Source organism: Pempheris klunzingeri, chromosome 15 (genome assembly GCF_042242105.1).
Source record: "Pempheris klunzingeri isolate RE-2024b chromosome 15, fPemKlu1.hap1, whole genome shotgun sequence".
Lineage (NCBI taxonomy): Eukaryota > Metazoa > Chordata > Actinopteri > Acropomatiformes > Pempheridae > Pempheris > Pempheris klunzingeri.
In genome coordinates, this window is record NC_092026.1 from 21,300,273 (window position 1) to 21,320,609 (window position 20,337).

At 40.7% G+C, this 20,337-nt stretch overlaps 1 protein-coding gene across 1 annotated transcript; it reads right to left on the reverse strand.

Annotated features, from left to right (window-relative positions):
* Window positions 1–2,630: 2,630 nt before the first annotated feature.
* On the reverse strand, window positions 2,631–19,691 carry LOC139214539 (protein APCDD1). Its single transcript, XM_070845416.1, has 5 exons — window positions 19,449–19,691; window positions 12,769–12,952; window positions 11,254–11,779; window positions 4,843–5,164; window positions 2,631–3,732 (listed from the first exon to the last, which is right to left on the reverse strand). The coding sequence occupies exons 1-5, from the start codon at window positions 19,483–19,485 to the stop codon at window positions 3,269–3,271; spliced, it is 1,533 nt and encodes a 510-aa protein (XP_070701517.1). The 5' UTR covers window positions 19,486–19,691; the 3' UTR covers window positions 2,631–3,268.
* Window positions 19,692–20,337: the final 646 nt, after the last annotated feature.

The window sequence follows — 20,337 nt, forward strand, 5'->3', positions numbered from 1 at the left end:
TGAATAGCTGGGCAGACAATCAGCCAAATTGTCCCAAACCCAAACTATACTAACTGTCTTGATTTACTGTTTAAGTTCGTACAGAAATACATCAGCGTTTCATTCTAATAACGTTGGGCGTCACTCAAATTGCTGCTTTGAAATGTTGCTGCCAATTAAGCTTCACAAAGAGAATGTTTGAACATTGATGCTTAAGTAGCAGCTCCTTTGTCTCGTCTGTGCAAAAATTCATATTTAGTGTGCAATCTTTGTGGTTTTAGTATACTTTTTAACACACTACATACTCAAAACCTGCTCAGAATTAGTTTGTCGTATGGATTTGGAACGTTTTGAGGTAATTGGTCACAGCTGGCGTAGATATCTATATATGTGCAGTAAAAAAAATTGATTTCTAAGGCAATTTCCCTCCATTGTACATCAGTAATCATCATTCCCGCTCCTGTTTGCTTCAAAATGCATTTATTCTCATTTTGTTATTTATTTTTGCTTACCTTTTGAGGAGTGTATTCATATGCCTCCCTTCTCCTGCACAGCATTCTTTTGAGCACACAAACCATTAAATAATGACATGAGGAGAAATACATAATGCATGAGGCGGATTTCCGTTTATCTACCAGTAGTGGTCTCAGATGCCATCACAATGGCAAACACGACGGAAACATTTATTTTTTTGTGGGATGCAGTGGTGGATTTACTCAGATCTTTTCTCTTATGTCGCAATACAACAGAGTGGAAATACAAAGAAAAGTCATGCATTAAGAAGTTTTACTTTTTCTAATGCAAAACATATGACATACTTACCAAAGTACAAGTACTGATTATGTAGAATTTCACAATCATTATGATTGGATGGACGCATTTATGTGTATGTATCACTTTAATGTTGCTGCTGGTAAAGGTCGGCTGTATTTTAACTAGTGTATACACCGGATGCAACATTGCTTTATCTAAAATATTATATTTTCCTTTGTTCGTTATGTTTTATATTACTAATCAGAATCCGAAGAGTTACTAAAGCTGTACAAGTACAGTATCTACCTGGGAAATGTAGCAGTGTAGTTTAAGGAAGCACGATTTGCACCGAGTGATATTTTACTTGTTCTTGGCAGCCTCAGTGTTTACCTCCCTCATCCATCCATCCATCCATCCATCTATTGTCTTTACCGCTTATCCGTAAGGGTCGCTGGAGCCAATCCCAGCTGATGTTGGGCGAGAGGCGGGGTACATCATAAAAACGTAAGAGATTACAAAAATATGTTCCCTGTCAGAGGTTCAGTATGCACAATAAACAAATCCATTAGATCACGTAACCTATACATACAAGAACAAAAGTACAGAGTAGATGAACATTGAAGAATATCAAACTTTAATCTTATACATGTATCCAGTTACAGTTTCTTGGAGCCTAATACAGGTTCTTTAGTCTGGGAACAAGACTCTGCACCATCAGTGATAATAAACTAAGAAATGACAGTTTCCCATTTCAGGAAACATGTATGCTGGGATGATCTTTCTCTGTTGACCACAGTTTGAGTTTAGGTACAGCAGAAGCATGCTGGTATGTTCCCAAACAGGAACTGGTCCACACTCCAGAGGGTGAAGGCAGTGACAACGTTTCAGTGACCTTCATGAAGATTATAATCAAGATCCCAGTGGAGAACTGAGGGCTGGTGATACTGTGTCACACCTGATGACCTTAATCCCATGGAAGGTATTTTGATTCATTTTTTCTTTCAAGCTTAGAAACCAACTTCAAGGGAAAAGTAATCTGATTTTATGTTATTTTACAGGTTCCTCTCTGGAAGAGTTATTCCAAAAGGAGCTACACAACCTGGGCAGGTAATATGGCCTTCTGCACAGCACTTCCTAACTGCAATCTATCCTTTGTCAAGGCTTTCTGTGTTACAACACAGAGGTGCATCAAATCCAAAAATATTTAATACATTTAAACTCCTGATTAGACTTACAGCAAACTTTAATTTCAAAGCACCCACTTGTATGGTAGAAACACTGGTTTTTATGTATGGTTTCAACAGAGAGCATTGTTCCAAATACCAAAACATAACAAAAAAAAGGACCCATCTATGTCTGGAAAGCAAAAGTAATAAAAAGGCAAATAATTGATGATGCAGTAACAAGTTATGGGGAACAAAAACAGATGACAACTTCTGATTTCCTGTTTGAATTTAGCACAAAGTCTGAAGTTGCCGTTTGATATGATGTCTGCAGGTGAAATCCTTGCTTCGTCTGTCAGCACAAAACTGTAGAACCACAGTATTTAAATGGTTACATGAGAGTTTGCTATAAAAATGAACGATAGTGTACTTTTGCAAAATTCCGCTGCAATTTTAGTAATTAAAAGCAAATTGTGATAAAAAAAAAAAGAATGTAAAACGCTTTGTGCATGTGTAGCACAACAGTGGAACAGTTAATTGCATTAATTTGATTATTCTAAGATATTTCAAACACTTACAATAGATATTTATGTGAAAATGTTAAGCTATATTGCCCAGTCCGAATACAAATGTATCTGAATTCTTCTATAGTTGAGACAAATCTCATTTATATACCAATTTCTCCAGGTGCACTTAGTACAGCCCCAGTGGAAACAAGGTCAAGTATTGGCCAGTGAAGATGCAGATATCTGATTGCTGAGGGAATAAAGATCTCGAGTCTCTTTGGAAAGCAGGGAAGATAATTGCCTGCAGATAAAAGACTGATTGTATCCAAAGTAACGGCACGATTTTAATGCAGAAAAGATGACAGACAACTGTTGAGTTCACCGTACTGTGTGACAATATTTAAAGAAACTGCTTTAATATAAGTAGAGTAGTTCCCTTTTACTGTAAACAGCGACTGTCCACAAGCAGACCTCCTCAAGATGGGGGGCGTCTTGTCAAGAGTTCATTGTGAAAAAGTTTCCACACATCAAATCACGTCTTTTTGCAGTGACGTGATTCAAGTCAAGAAATGACCCGACGGTCGTAGGTAAAATACACTGTATAAAAACACTCTCAGGTCTGTGTGGATATGTAGACATCTTTGTGTATTTGTGGAAACACAGACGAGTTGGTCTTTGGTTCCACTCTAAAGTGCAGTTTCTGTGGTGCAGCAGTGTTCAGTCTTTGGTAACTGGGATCAGGAGCACCAGTTCTCATCTTCTTTCACATCAGAGGAGAGAAGGGAAAAGTGTATTTGCCGTTTTCACAAGCAGTCTCCACTCTCTTGTCTTGTTGTGTCTTTATGTATAAAAAGCCCAAACTGCTCTCTAGCTTTGCCAGCAGAGAAGCAGGGACGTGACGAATGCGACGAGAGCCACCGTGATGCGTTTCTGGCTGCCTCTGTGCCGTCCTGTGCAGTCATTGTGGAGCAGCAGAGGCCTGTCGCCGTCGTCCGCCCTGCTGTACTCGGACGGCTGGCTGCTGGCCGAACACTGCACCAGGGGCATCTGGTAGGAGGTGGCCCGCTTCTCCGGCCCGTCCGGGCTGGAGCCGTCGCTGGGACGCTGGCCGTTGTAGAGCAGGTAGCGGCCGTGGGCGTCCTGCTCCATGCGGAAAAGCTCGTACTCTGTGTGGGGGAGCCGGATGCCCAGTGCCACGCAGCCGTTGGTTATGGTGACATCCTGCTCCACCCCGACCTGCCAGGAACCCTGGACTCCACACTCGTTACCGTTAAAGACGTTGAGGAGGGAGGTGGTGGCCAAGTCCATGGGCGTTACTCTCATGTGGTTCACTAGACGAGGAAAGAAGAAGATGACCTGTTAGGTTGTTCAGGGTTGCTGTTGGTACTTCTGTAAGAACTTCTGGAGCTGTGTTCGATCTCCAGAGTAAAGATGTGGTGCTCAGGTTGGGGGTAAATACACCCTTTGGTTATGGTGAAACTGTTTTTCTGATTATTGTTACAACTCGGGTTTTATTCGATCATTTTAGCCTTCGTTTCTGTTCATTATAATAACACTGAACTCACCAAGATAATTGCAGGATCGGGACAAGAAATGCAAGCATTCAGATGACTGTAAACAAGTAAACAAGCCAACAGATTGTTTAAACTAAACACACCTGAACCTTTGGCAATGATCCCTGATTGCACAGGCAAACTGTGCACAACTACAGTAAGTATAACAGATCAGTTGAGCCAGAACGTCTGCCTGTAAAAGTTTTACGACAAACATCTTAGGTAATCATTTTAGCATCCACCTTTGTTTTCTCTTCAAAATAAGTTTTGCTTTTGTTTAAAAAAACCTGATGATCTTTTCAGTTAGTTTACTTTTTTAGTAACGTCATCATGTTCCAAGATCTCAGCAATTAACTGGTTGAGTACGCTGTCACAATAGACAGCTGTTTCCCCTGTTTGATCTAAATAAAAACAGCTGCTTTTTCTATGGATGAAGATGAACAAGATGTAAAAAAGGTGTTTAACAAGCTTTAGAGGTCCTGGGAGGTAGAGTTTGCCTGCTGGCTCCAGCTACATATTTACCGTACATCTAATTCTCTGCAAGAAAGCAAATAAAAATATTTCCCAAAATGTGGCACCATTACTTCTTTACTTTCTGATTGTTACAAGCAGAAGCAGCTGCATCTATCATGAAAAAAAGACAAGCAGACGCCCTTAACTGCACAGTGATGGGGGAAGTTTTGCCACCAGCCCTGAAGGAATAGATACATTTGTGTAGTTTGGCTTCTGAATTCATGTGTGTCAAAAATCTATATAATAATATGATCCTGAAGCTGCTTTGCTTTGTGTTGGAGAGCAGAAGAAGTAATGCTCTGGCAGAAATGCTCAAACTATATTAATAGTACTTTCACTTCACATGTACTCTCAAAGAAAACATCCCTCAGTTACCTTTGAAGACAAAGTCTGTCCCGCCCATGACCCGGATGGAGTGGAGCCCTCGGCTGTAGCGTCCGCGGGCGTAGATGGTGAAGGTGGGGTGTTTGCAGACGGGGTCGGAGTAGTGGTAGTAGTGGCCCTCCCACGTGTGGTTGTTGTCGTGGAAGATGAAGTGTCGCGTGAGGAAGAGGACCTCGGGGCGAACCTCGCAGCGCTGGCTCACCCACTGGCCGTACAGCCCGACGGTCAGGTCGGCCCGCGGCGGCAGGATGGGAGGGTGGAACTCATCTGATCGGTAGATGATGCGACAGGCGATGCAGCCGTGGTCGTGGTTCTGGGAGGGAAAAAAGTGCGATGATGAAATACGGCCAAATGAAAAAATGGTTACTTTTCAAAATGTAAAATATTGTCACTTAATCTAACTGCAAAAACTGCTAATTAACGGCCTGCTTCATTTACAGTAACTAGTTTATAAGCTCTGAGCTGAACATCATTATTTGAAAATCCACCCATATGAAATCTGTCCTTGCTGAAAGCTTTTTTAATCCATTGTTGGCGTTTTGTGCCATGAAATCCATATAAAGGACCTCTGGCGTCTGTTCAGAAGCGAAGGAGGAAAAAGTATTTCCTTCAGTCTGAACCTCGAGTGCTGGATCCCAGACAAGGTTCCAGCATTTTCTCAGGATGATCACATCATTTTACCATAAAAAGACAGATGTCTGGTCAAACTACAGCCGTGACAACAGGAAGTCACACAGTGAACAGCGAGCTGAACTTTCAAAGCTACTTGTAAACAGCAAGATGTCTTTTGTTCACCCTTATCTTGACCCCCCCAAAAAAAGAGTTTGGAAATCTATAAATGACCATTAGTCATATTCAGTTCATATCATGTCTGACTTAGTGGAGCCCCGGATCAGAGTGTATCTACAGACAGAACAGCTGTGGGTCTCTGGCTGAGAGAAAAGACTTCAGGTCCTGAAGGATTTGGAGCTGGAAGGCTTCACACTATATTCCACAAAACCTCCTCCAAAGATCAAACTCCAGGGAGACGGTGGAGTTTTTGTTATTTGAGGGTGGTCAGAATTTAAAACCCAACCTCCCCAACCTAATCACTATTTTCCCAGACAACATTAATGTCCGCATGAGATTTAAAAGGAAAAAGAAAAAAAAAAGAAACAAAAGAAACTGTGAATGCTGACAGGGAGAAAAAAAAGAAGAAGAAGAAGAATATCACTACATCCTACAGATGAGATAATCTCAGTGCAGCTCTGTAACCGCCTCAGAGTGAGAGGTTAATGTCACGACTGGAAGGGAGGCCTCCTGTGAGTCCACCCTGCGTGCATGAGAGCATAGTGTATTTTTACTGGTGTGTATCTCAGCACTTGTGCATCTGTGTTTGTGCATGTGAGTAAGAAATATATGTATATTTGTATATATGTGTGTGTGTGTGTGTGTGGATTCATGACAAAGTGCACAGGGTGGGAAAGTTTCTGTTGCAGGTGTGGAAAACATGTTCCAGATCTGCAGGAACTTTAAGGCCATAAAACACAGACAGCCTGTCTGAGCTGAAAAAAAAAAGGCCTATGAACATGTCTTCCTTCTATGGATGCTCATCGCTCACCTTTTTCATGCCACCACTGCTCAGTAGATTATGCTAAACTTGGTTATTGTGCTGTACAAAAGAATCATTGTATAATAAATAGAAATGCTGTAGAAACCTGTTTGTTCAGCTTCCTTTACAGATACAACGAACTCTCTGATCAATAATGAACAATAAAGAACACTTTCTTTCTTTCTTTCTTCAGTTCTTGTGTCTTTTGTAAGAATATTATCAGTAAATAAAAGCCTAGATTAAATAATTTCTATCTAATCAGGATTTTCTCAGCCCCGAGTTGCTCCAACAAGCTAAGGGCAGCCTGTAGCCTGAGAGGGCAAAAAAAAAAAAAAGCTCAACGCTCTGAGCGAAGGGTAATAACTGAAGGTGACTCAGAAGAGCGCGTCAACATTTTTAGTTAGAAAATCAACCTGAGACAATAAAAGGGAGGGAGGGAGGGAGGACATGGTGATTACTGCGGTGATTACTGCTTGATTACAAACTGGATGTTAAAGCCAACTCAGAGTTGCTTTAGGGGAACTTTACACAACCCAGTATTTGCACAATTATTTGCAGGTTGCAAGTAAAAGTTTTACTGTTGTGACACTAAAGGCATCTTGAACATTCAAAATGAGACGATGAAAAACAGCAAATCCACAAACTTGAGAAGCTGGAACCAGGGAATGACTTAAACAATAATCTTTGATTGATTCAAAGTTTCAGCTCCACAGGGATCATCTGATGTTGCCGTTGAACAGCCCATAGAACACACTGTCCAACTTGTACAAGCTTGTGCTATAATAAATTGTTGGCTCTTCATGCTGGAAGCGTTTTATATCCTTACTGGAATTTAAGAAAAATAAGGAAATGAGGATGGATATTACTGCCCTCGCTTCCTATAAATGAAATCATTTTATTTCATTTTTACTACTACTACTACATTTGGCCGGCACTTTTGTCTGAACCAACGTACAAATGAGGAACGATCCAGGCCAGAGCAGATCAAGGAGAGTTAGAGCTGAGTTTATATTTGTTTGGCAGCCATCTTTCATTTGGGCATTTTGGGGATCACCGCCATATTTCAGGGGAAGATGATGTCCAGAAGTGCACATTTTTACAAGAAACAGAGACTACGTCAGGCTTTAAAGCACATCTCCAGAAATCCTTCGGTGATATCAAAAAGCACCCACATTTTCCCTATGCTGGTATCCTTTGAGCTACATCAGCATCTGTCCCGTAAGGTGACTTCCAAGGAATTCATAATAAGAGTCTTATCTTAGACTCACTGGAGGCACCTCACTGCACTTCAAGGAATTATAGGCTCACAAAGAAGTAGCAAAGGGCAACACAGCGTAAACCAAACTCAGGAAAGCATAACAGCATCACAAGTGAGTGTCTGCATGAGGGATGCATGTGAAAACATGATAACCACTGAAACTTTAACAACAACAATATAATAAAAACACAGATCCATTCCTAACAAGGATCATTATCAAGTGGTCATCACTCTGCCTCGGTGACGCAGCGGTGAACCAGGCGACAGAAAATGGAGAAAACAGGAGAAACAAACTGTAAAACTAAGTCTGCTGCTTTGCTCTTGCATCACTACTGAGATCCACCCAATAACCACAAATGAACATGCTGGCACCAGCAAATGTTCTGGACTGGGACCAGCTCTGGGTACACCGCTGAAGATTAATGGATTGGATGGTCACCATGGTAATAAAAATCCCCGAAAAGAAACCATTACAACCTCAAGAGATGGTCGGGTTTAGTGTTTTTAGTGTAGGAAGGAGTGAGGTATTTTCTACCACAGTTTCACCAAAAAAAAAATATAAAATTTGAATTCAAAACCAAATTTACTGCATGTGCTTATAGTTGATGACCAAAAAAAACTGGTCAACACTAATGATGTTCAAAAATGGCTATAAGGCAGGTTTATATTATAGAGCTTAAAGAGTCAGTCCACTAAAACTACAAAATAAAATGTTTCCTCACGTGTCTCGACAGGGATCTAACCATGGGGATCATTTTGGGCCCATGTGTGGGGGATTTGAGAAAAACTACTTTTGAGATTTCTGCCTGCACCCACATGCAATAGAAGTGAATTGAAATTCATTTTAATTTCCGACAATATAAAATTACAAAAACATTTTTGGTCACCTGGGGGCAGTAAAACAAGCTGTAAATGCAACATTATCACCATTTTATCACTTCATTAAGCTGAAAATACATAATTCATCATCAGTCAGTTGCCCATTTATGCATCCAGCAGACTTGAAACAACATTAGTGTTAATTTGTTCTATTTCTGGTGACTTAATACGTTTAATAAGAGAACTCAGTCGACTTCAGACATCAAAGTCTGTTCACAGGTCTTGTGGAATAATACTGCATGGAAAAAAAAAAGTTGGATAAAGCCTTTTCAGGTTGATCCAATTGTTTTCCGCTGTGAACAGCTGCTTACCTGCTGCAGATGGAAACAAGACTGATGAGAGCAGTGAGAATTAATTAAAACATTAAAAGCTGCCATCCATAAAAGGAAACGCTTAAGTAGAGCTGAGGGAAAGTGGAGAGTTGGGCGATAATTCTGTTTGTATTGTATATGAAAAAATATTGATACATTTCAACAGCATGATGTCTTCAGAAAAAATGTTAGGTAACAATGGATAATCCAAAGAACAACTTTCTGCAGAAAAAACACTTTTGAAAGTGTGTTCTGTGTCTAATCCACAGTGATCAGTGTTTCGGGAAGGAAATGTTATGTTTTATAATCAGAATTCCATGCACCTCCATTATTTTGGGGTACCAACAGAAAAACAAATTTGGCAAGTAAAAATAAAACTACCTGCATGGCTGGAAACTGCCACAGGTAAATGTGAAAATGTAGACAATATGCAAAATTGATTTTTTTGGTGAAATTCCCCTTTTTAAGGCTATGCTGAAATTGTGTTAAACTCTCAACTTTGGACGTGCATCTACGAGCAAGAATCATATCGTTTTATTTTGATCTTTTCTTATTCAGAAAAGACTGAGGAGAAATAGAGCACATGCAACACTTTGATTCGAGCCTCAGGCATGCATGAAATCAGACCTGGTATGCGCTCGCTGGAATAATTCATATGGCTGCATGATTCCAAATTCTAGGAATACCACATGTTGATCGCTCCCAGAGATAGGCTGGGTTTCACGTTGCGCCTCTGCGGGCCAGAGGGGCTTAAGAAGAGCAGCCCTGGTCATTACAGCGCCACAGGGGAGCTCGTCCGATCACAGCTCCTCACTCCACACTCTGTTTACATTCTGATCAGCAACACCAAGCCCCATCATCCCTGAACAAATGGGTGTTTATTTAGACAGCGGACCTGAACAGGATTTCATTGTAATCTCTGTGGAGGGTGACAGTGAAAACATCACTCTAGAGTTTCACCCAGCGGGGAAACTGCTGCTCAGCAGTGTAAATAGAGAAATTACATCCTGTAAGCATGGTGCAGGAAAGAAAGGACTCTTTCTTAACGCCAGATTTGGGAGATGAAATCGGTATGTGCATGGCTTCTGGTTTCTGCTAGTGCAAATGTTTAGTGTGTAAAGAGCAAGACTGCTGACATACGCACTGATCCTACATCAGATTTGGATTAAACAGTATCTGATTCTTGTTTTGCGTCTTGTGTTGCCACAGACAGGAGCAGTTTACTGCCACAGAACAATTCAGATTGTATGCAAATGACAATAACTCCACATTCCAGCGTTGCACACTTGTTTAGCATCCATTGTTTTTTTCTTATCAGTCTAAAGCTATGACACCTCATAAACAAAACAAAGACTTACTTTCAAATACCGTTTTACCCCGTCTCCTCACAGCCTTGCGTAGGCTACGCTTCACAGAAACTCTCATACAAGAGCACTGCTGTTAAGGTCAGTTCACGCTGTTGCTGGTGTGTGTGTGTGGTCTTTGCGGTGCTGAGGGTCAACACAGTGGTATCAAGTTCAGCAGAGGTTTGATCTCAGGACACAAAACAAAACTCTACCTGCGGCTTGGTCACAGAGTCCAACTAACATAAAACTCAGTGTTTACGAACGGGAAGAGTTCTCATCCTGGTTGCACGAGCGTCTCGCACTGGTAACAAAGTGTCTACATGTATCAGCAAGTTGAATTTAAGACTTTTTAAAACTTTTTAAAACCACATTTTAATCAAATTTAAGGCCAATTTTGCAATAGCATAAACATCAAATGTGATTTCAATAAATTAAACGTTCAGGTACTTTATTCTGGATTTTAGAACGTATTCTCAAACAGAATTTTTGGAACTATTTAACATTTTTTTAAGGCCTTTTAATCAGTAAATGTGAATTTAAGACATATTACCCTGTGGTAAGTCGTGAATCGCATGAATCTGTGTACCAAATTTCAGAGCGATCCAGCCACTCAAAATTACAAATGCCATCCTCATGATGGCGCTAGAGGAAAACTCCGGGGATCGCCAAAGAACGTAGGATTTGACGTTTGAGAACTATGAATGTTTGCACCAAATTTCGTTACAATCCATCCAATAATCGTACTGATATTTCTGTATGAACCAAAGTGGAGGGCTAACCAGCAGACAGTCATTGTCATCCCTTGTTGCCACAATGCTAGTTTGGCTAAAGACCAGAGAAATCTGAAAAATTTGCTTAATTTTGTGTTGCAGAATTCTGTTTTTTCTGGTTTCCTGCTCTAGTAAATTACCTCTTGACTTATCTTGGATCCCTTGAGAAGGGGACCAGTAACAAGTAAGCCGCATTTCACCTTCATCCCTCTAAACTCAAAGTGAGAGACGACCATTAGGGACTGACCTTGGCGTTCTGCAGGGCGGTCTGGTAGCTGGACGGCTTGTAGTACAGCCTCTGGGACGGCTCCGTGTGGATGTCTCCCAGAAACAGCTCCTCCACCAGGTGATCCAGGTTGTGATGCAGGTACTGCTTCTCTACCCTCAGCAGCTGCAGCTCATGCATGGCGAAGTTAAGCTCCCTGGAGCAGTCGTAGCCGGCCTCCTCGCTCCACAGCTCGTAGATGGCGTTGGGCTCCCAGGGGCCCTTCACGGCCCCTCTGCAGCTGCGGTTGAGCCTCTGGCTGAGCTCTTTGGCCACGGTGGCTGTGTGACAAACCATCTGGACGCGGTGGAGGTGGTACTCCGCTTCCGTGCCGCCGCGGATGATCCAGGAGGCTTGGCGTAAGCGCAGGCGGCCCCGGATCACCAGAGTGTAGGACGGTCTGGTGCAGTGGTTGTCCTCGTAGTAGAACTGGTGAGCCTGGAAGGTGTTGTTGGAGAAGAAACTGTAGGAGCGCGTCAGGAACTCCGGGCCTGGTCTCACCTCACAGCTGAATCAGAAAACAGAGGAGGTTTCCAGATAAACACCATGCAAAACTACTTACAGGAAATGTTTAAATAAATACCTAGAAAGTTTTAAGTTGATCCAGAGATGAGTGTTTCAGTGTGCAGCCGAGCACTTTCCTTATTTTCCATTTCCTTTCTTTTAGCATTGCCTGTGTTTGCACAGTACATTTCAGTGAAGCTGCTGTTTAAATGGCCATCTGACTTTCTTATCACAAATGCATGTTCTTTTTTTTTGCTAAGTGAAAACACAGTCTTCTACCAATTTAAACTTGAATGAATTGTGGTGCAGAGAACATGTGATGTCTGAACTTTCCATTTGAGCTTCTGACCTATTGTAGCTACAGGGCCATTCTGTTTTCATGTTTTACTCTGTTGTGTCACACTATAAGCTTCTAGAAATATTTAGGTGTTTGTTTCTACTTCTACGAGGCACCTGTTGGTTTTTAGTCCACTCAGTACAGTAGGATCATCATTTTGCAGAGACTTGAAAACTCGCTTATGAGAAGTTTTAATCCATGTTTCTTTTGGTCAAAGAACTGAAAAGTTTCCGTGTTGCATTCAAGCAAACTCAGAAACTCAAGGTTTATGATTTGGCTGATGCAAAGCATTGCTTTTACAAGCTTTTTTTTAAGGAAAATAAAAAGCCAACATGAATATTGTGAAAAGGATAATGTGAGTTTGGTCATAATGAATAAAGTGGACCACAAAAGCACCAAAACAGGATTTCAAAGCACTTGGTCAGAAAAAGATGATTATTATCAACCTTTGTCAAATAAAACTTAACTTAAGACTTAACAGGACAGAAAGCTTAGGTTTATTTTCTACCAGTGCAGACCAGAAGTAAAATTAATCCCTACTTGGTAACTAAGAAATCATGTGTCAATGTTGCATTGGATTTTATATGTCAAAACTTCCTGCCTCCCTATAAAAAGTTGCACAGAAAACACAAGGCCGTGAGTCTGCAGCTGTTTACCTGGTGGACACCCAGTGACCCTCTACGTTAGGGGGCATCTGCACAGTGATTCGGGCTCCATTGTGAAGGTGCTTCAACATGTGGTGACACTGGGAGTCTTTGACCAACCGGCCGAAGGTTTTCTCCAGGGAGAGACGGCCGGAGCGACCGTCTGAGTAGTGAAGAGAGGAACCTCCGGCCCAGCCTGTGGGAACGAAAGGACAGGAAAGGTTTAGCATATTAAAGAAAGGGATTTCATCCTTTGTTACATTAGAATATTTCAGGATTAAAATGATTTCATTGTTATTTGGAGGTTATTAGTTTCTTAATGTTTGAGTAATAAAGTAGTGTTTTGAATGGATACACCATTAAAAAAAAACAAAAAAACTGTAAGACACAAGCACACACACACAAAAAGAGATTTAGAGTGGTGTACGAGCCATGCAGGGATGTTTGAACGTCATTTGAGGTTGAAATGTTGAATAAACCGCTAAGGAATTTAGTGGTTTAGTTTGGCAGAGCTTTTCTCTGTTAGATCTTTACATCCTAATAAATGATGCCCAACTGCTTTTAGGGAAACTAATAAGAAAGTTAATTACACTTAAACAGATCAAATAGAAAAAAAAGTCGTCTAGCTAGTTTGAAGTTTCTCTCTCATGTTCATGGTCAGGCCTCTTTGAAGTGTTCAAAGGGTTTCATTTAGTCAGTTTAACTCAAGTCATCACCCAGGGATTACAGGGCTTTATCAGTGACCTGCAACACCTGGCATGAGTGGAGTCTTTATGGGTCAATACTGGCTGAACTTGATGGCTTGAACTCGATGAAAAAGGCAAAGCTTGGATGTCCAAGCTGAAGAAGTGATAGATGGCTTTCTGCTACCAAAGCAGACACGGACAAACTCTGAAATAAAGCTGCAAACAAAATTAAAAAGGTCAAGAGCAGAAATGACATTTGAAAACTCTCAGTTCCCACCCCGCATACGCATACCCTCGATGCACCACATGAGATAACAATACCTTCAACAATGGGCTGAGCTCAAGGGGATAAAATATCGGAAATGAAAGCATTTTCAAAGCCTTCAGGCAAAGAAAAGCCTTGAAGCTCACATTCCAGTGAGGATTTATTCCACATAATGCTCTAATATTATCAAAATCTACCTTGAAATATGAAGACTTTGCTTTAAATTCTTTCTATTGGACCCAACTTGCCTGGAAATATCACTGAATGTCTTGGAATGCCGCTGCAGTCGTTTCTGTGCTTTTAATTTGAGAGTAATGGCACAGAGGGAGGAACACAAACACCAGATTAAAAGAAGCCAAAAGCTACATGAAGAACAAAGCTCAATTCAGTTGTTTTACACCCAGCGAGGCAGCAACTATGTGTGTTAGCTGGGGATTTTGTGTAAACCGTGTAAATCACAGCGCTGCTCAGTGGAAACACTGGACAGCAGGGAGACTTGATCTCCCGACTCAGCTGGTGGTATTAGTAACGCTGCTCCGCTGGCTGAAGGAAAAAAAAATCAAAGAAAATGCTTCACAGTTTGCTGCATGTTATGTGTGTGTGTGTGTGTGTGTTTATGGGTGTGAGGCCTTTTTTTTTTTTTTTTTTACAGCAGGGGAAAGACTCTGAGAGGCTGCAAACAGCTTGTTTTCACAATGAGGAGAACAGTAAGGGTGTGTGAATTTAAAGGGAACCCTGCTGTGATGTGTAATGCAAACAAACTCTTAACCTCACTGAGGTTTCTGCTGAAGAAATAGCACCTCGGGTTTAATAGCAGGTGAATTTCAGGGTACAGCAGGACACACACATACCGGATTTTCATGCTGAAAATACAAATGTATGCCAGTATGCTTGCAATAAACACGCAGAAAGTATTAAAAGTACAAACATACACACAACTACAGCTGGACAAGGAACAATATTCATTGAATTACTAAAATTACAAATATCCCACGGACATTAATTAGTTCATATAGCAGTTTTATTAGAACTGAAATGACCAGTCAATTAATGACTTTGCCCATCAACAGAAATTAATTGAAATTTTTGAGATGCGATTCATCATTTAGCATTTTTTAAAAGTAAAAATACCATAAAATCATTATTTTCTGCTTCTGAAATGTGAATATTTGCAGTTTATTCTGTCTTCTATGGTAGTAAATTTAACGCCTGCATCTAAGCAGGAAGTTCAATCAACCAATCAGCAAACAACACAGTAAAAAAAAACAGAAACATGTCAGAAGTGAGCCAACATTAGAAAGAAAATACATGCGCTGAAATTGAGCATTAGCTCATTTAGCTTATTTTTGCCTTTGGAAACCATAGTTTGAAAAGTGAAAGTAAAGTTTGAAAGTGAAACTCTTGATTTGATGTTACACTGCAGCAGCGACACACTTGTTCAAGTCTTGAGCAGCTGAATCTGGACTTGTTTAATATTCATTTGTGGCTTTGTAAAAATATAAGTACAATGATATGAAGCAGGAGGGGTATTTAGAGTAATTTAAAAACAAAGCTACAAAGCTCTTTTACAAAGAGTTTTATTGCATCAAAGCTAAACAAGAACACATTATGAAAAACGGGCTTATAGGGGAATAAATAAGGAAATGATTAAAAGAGGTAATGTGGAGACTATTTGTAAAATTACTTTCAGAGGAAGCTTCATACAACTCCTTCTCTAGAAGTTTAATGTGTTTTGAATGTGTGAGTGGTGGGAGGCTTTTCCAATAGCGTTCTTAAAAAACCAAAAAAAAAAAAAAAAAAAAAAGACTCTCCCTTCATTAAGGCAATCATCAGAGCGGCTGGACTCTCTCCGGTCCCTCGCTGCTGACGCTTTCCCAAACTGCTGCTCTCTATCTAAATCAAAGCGCCCACAAAATCCCAGAGCCCTAAACCACAGAGAACATTTCCAGTTGGCCCGATCCCACCGGTGAGGTAACAGCACTGGGACCCCTGACAAGAGGAGAGACTCCACATCGTTTATGGGAAGAGAAAAACCCAAAAGTGCCAGAGCAGAGACCAGACAAAGGACTGGTCTTTGTGTTATCTTTGCATTTGGCAGTAGGACCATGAAGAACTTAAAGGGGGGAGAGAAAATAACATCACACTTAAGGACTTTAACTCTAAAGTGACCAAGTGCTGGTACTGGTGCCTGAGTAGTTTTATTTTTGAAAATGTTTTACTTCTATATCACTGACTTTCAGAGGGGACTACTGTACTTTTTGTAATCAAATACACATTGATCTGACAGCTGTAGGTGTGAGTTCGTTGGCATGACATCACAGCAGCAGTGACGCCACATTGGTGTGTATGGTGCACTAGAGCACATGACAGGAAGTGTATTTGGTGAAACAGGTGAACTGTGCCAGACTTATTCACTATGCCTAACCATCCTCATATCAAATAGGGTAAGTAAAGGTTTAATGTGCTTACAACTTGAATAGTATTTTTCATTTATAAAAGGCTGCTGTTTATAGATGTTTGTTTATAGATATTGTTAGTATGTCTTAAGTGTAAGAAGTATGTTAGTTGCTGTTTTTATAATAAATGTTATCTAGATTCCACTGAATCAGTGGAGGCGAGTGATTGATTGAAACTGGGATACAGCGATCCACAACTTAAAACAAATGTGGGCCAGGAGCGCAAAGCGGGGGGGGGGGGGGGGGGGGGCATTTGCCCCTTCCCCACTTCCGGCACCCTTGCCTGGACTACACCCATCTCCAAACTCAGCCTTTATTGTAAGGTGTTGTGACTGTGTATTGTACAGTTGTGATGATACCGCGCTGACAGAAATCAGTCCACAGACAGACAGATGTACAAACACAAACACACACACGGTGAAAACAATACCAGCCACAGCTGGTAATAAGCATTTGTCTTTAAGAGCTTTTCTCATACCCAGATGGACTGTCTCGATCACCAAAGAATGAAGATCACACTCTTCTTGTACGGGCAGGAAAGCGTCATGAACAAAAGGAAAGTGGCCGTCAAGTCCTGTCTGTCTGACTATGTCAAACATGCATCAGCGCTACACCTGGATGCCTCCTGCCCAGACAGTCTCCTGATTTATCAGAAGAAAGAGGCGGTGGCGTCTCCAGGATGGACAGGTGGGTAGAACAAAAAAACACAACTCTTGATTAAAGAGCCTTTGACATCCAAGGCCAAACAAACCTACGAGTTGAGCCGCACACTTGAACTAATGAGGCACCGGTCAGCTGGCCTGCACACAGACGAAACTAATGAGACATAAAGCGCACTTCGGCTGAGCCCACACTTTATCTGTGTGCTCTCATAATGAGTCATAACTCACACTTCAGCCTTCTTCAGTTAAAACAATGAAATAGTAAAAGACGTAAAACATGGGAATGACTTAAGTAGTAAATACAGAATTTCCAACACAACCTTTAACAATTTAACTTAAAATTCTTCTTTGAGCTTCATTACGCAGCCAATTTCATGATAACAATACTTTCACACTTACAGGGTCCATTAAAAATCCATTAAGTAACTTTTCTGGAGTTAATTCAACGTTTAAGCCAAAACACACAACAATCCTTTAAATTGACCGTCACCAGTTCCACGATAAACTCCATCTGTTAATGAAGATAATTTGACATAACTGAAAGCTTTAGAGCAGCTACTAAATGGTCCTAAAGGGTGCATTCTTCATCACCAGCATTTTTCCTGCAGGAATGAAGAATATTCTCCCATTGAACTTAACTTCACCACTGAATGAATCACCACTGAAACGCTGCTGAAACAGAGTTGGGACTTGCTGGATTTCATGGTAATTAAGTATCATTTGTATCTCCTCCATCTGTCTTTCTTCCTCCTTTATCCCTGTTGGTTTATTCAAACTTGTGACCGCCCTTTTCTTTCTCTCTGCTGCTGCAGTTTGTCAAACTCATGTTGACATGATTTCTAAGACAGTTTCTCTTCATATGAAATTATTGTGTTGCCATTTTCTGCATGATATCTCTGCAGTCACAGCAGTTACTACTGAACGTCTTTGTATTTCTGTTCGACTCAAACAAAGACATGCTGGTAACTGGCATCCAGCCCGACAAGACCCTCAACTGAAGTGGTGTTTGTATCAGAGCCCGACTGATATTAGCAGGCTGACAGAGTGTTGTTTCATTTCTTTTGTCAAGTTGTAATTTGATTTATTTTAAAATCGCTTAGTGTACAATATTTTGTCAGCTGTATTTAGGCAGGATATATACACAACCTACACAAATAAACTAAAAATAAAATTACAAAGAACTCTTAACAGTACGTGGATGGATTGTTGGATTTTTATACTTTTTTTTTTTTTTACATCTTATGGCTTTGAACATTTTCTTCCTGTATTTGTGTCACTGTCACTTTATAATGATTAATTCATTCAAGTTCAGGTGAAGTTTACTCGATACCTTTGATAGAAAAGTCTAATCATTTACTTGATAAATATGCCTCAGTGCATGCCAGCATTCCTTCAAAACCACATTTGAATGAGCATTTTTAAAAAACCTCAGAGATACAATATTGGATCTAGTGTGTAATTATGAATAAAATGGTGAAATGGCTCTTTTATGAAGTGTTTTTTTTCTATTATTGTTGCTATAAATTGCCATGTTGTCTATTCCCTGAACTGATGATGACCAAACTTTGCGAGAGATTCACACACACACGTCTTCTTGCCCTCCAACTCTGCCACCAAAAGGAAAAAAGAAAAACATAAAAAGTTGTAGGATGAGCCTTTACATGAGCAAACTGTATAGTCGTCCTCTTGCAATGCAATCTAACCAATTGCTGAATATTTACAGATGCAATAAAACTTAAAGACCCTATGGAGGCCCAGCAGAAGTCTTATTAGATTCATATCAGTAAAAAAGATACTTACAAGTACAAGCAGCTGTTGCTCCAGGTTTCTTTCTGTGTATATGTGTTTTAAACTTTGCTGTTTAACTCTCCGAAGGCTCGCTGAGGTTTTCTCCCCCAGTAAATTTACAGCACACACTAATCTAGGCTGACAGTGCAGTTTCATTGCCACTACGAAAAGGCTGCAATAACACACCACTTAATTGAACGTTAGATTCACTTAAACACACTTAAGGATAAGTGGACTCCAAAATATCATTTTATCTCAACCCGGTCATTTGAAGTCGCAGCCAAGTGTTGCCTTCCACTGTCACTGGCAGCAGATGGATTGGGTCAACTGCAGTCCCATAATCCTCTGCTGCTCAGACAGGGTTTTCATCAGGAGTGGATGTTTTAAGTGGCTCTTAACTCTCCCAGTGCTTTCATCCCCCCGGCAGCCCCGGGGAAGCTTTTTTATTGCCTTTTAGCCTTCAAACATGTTCATCACTGTGGCATAAGGGATAACTTATCCAGAAAATATTATCATTATTAAGTCCTGTTGGACACACAGACACAAACACATAGCCCATGATGGTGAACAGGTGTGCTGAGGTGAATGAGGTGCTTATCTACTTCATGGAAGAAGCAGACATTTCTCTAAACATGTACAAAATTTGGATGATTTCAGTCTGTTTTTATGTTTGAGCCAAATTTTGTACAACAAAGATTCCATAGAAGCATTTTGTTTTCCATGCACACGTGAAGTAAAACATGTTTTTCACTCATTTGGGAGGCAAGAAAGCCCTCAGTCATCCACACTTGCTGCACTTCATGGATCAAAGTTAACTCATGTGCAAGTTTCTTACCCAAGAGAGCAATGAGAAGCAGGGTTGACGGCCCCATTCCGCACTTCAGGGGGTTGAAACGAGCTTCACTGGTCACACTGGTGAGTTCAGGGCTTCCTTTACGCTGCGTCCGTATTCACCCCGACACAAATCCTCACATTATGTATCCAAAGCGGGGAGCATACACTCCTGAGATATCCGAGCATCATAGGAAACACATCTCCTGTTGGCTGGAGAGAATAAAACCCCCGCTGTACCTGAGCTTGAAATCAAATAATCTCTCCAAGAAAACGAAGCAGAGTCCAAACTTGACTACGGGACACGCTGAAGGACTCAAACTTCGTCGTTCACTGTTGAACTGAAGCAGCTCGGTCGCTTTTACGCGCCTCCGTGCGTCCTGCGTCCTGGAGGAGTGTTTGTTAGTGTGTTCAGAGCCCGGACTCCCCCTCCCACCACCCGTCTCTGCAGAGACTTTATGGGCGTGGAGTGTGTGTTCAAGTTTTCTCCTGTTAGGTGCACACTGCAAAAAATCAACCAAGTGCACAAGGTGTGTTGAACCTCAAGAGGTCAGTTTATCAAACAATCACATCACCATAACATCATAGTGCCCAAATATATAAACCTGTTTTTTTTTTTTTTTTAAGAATCTCCCTTAAATGAAAAAATCTCCAAATAGAAAACTTTTTTCCCCCATTAGGTTTGAAGAAAACCAGAGTTTAACTCCATGTGAGACTTGGTCAAGTGACATTTTTTACAGTGAAGAAATTCTACCTATGCACCTTTAATTAAAGGTTTAAAAATGTCTTGGAAAAATCTTCTTTCCTCATAATTATTTCTGAATTAAAAATGGCTTGCAAAATGTTTACTCTATCCCTAAACAGTTGTAAAGATGCTCCAAAGTATCTTTGGA

Bases quoted from the DNA above. Each gene is read 5' to 3' on its own strand.
- LOC139214539 (XM_070845416.1), bottom strand. From the start codon at position 19,485: ATGGGGCCGTCAACCCTGCTTCTCATTGCTCTCTTGG. The intron at 12,953-19,448 runs GTAAGAAACTTG...TCGTTCCCACAG, and splicing joins GCTTCTCATTGCTCTCTTGG to GCTGGGCCGGAGGTTCCTCT. The intron at 5,165-11,253 runs GTCAGTCCCTAA...TTTCCCTCCCAG, and splicing joins CCGCCCTGCAGAACGCCAAG to AACCACGACCACGGCTGCAT.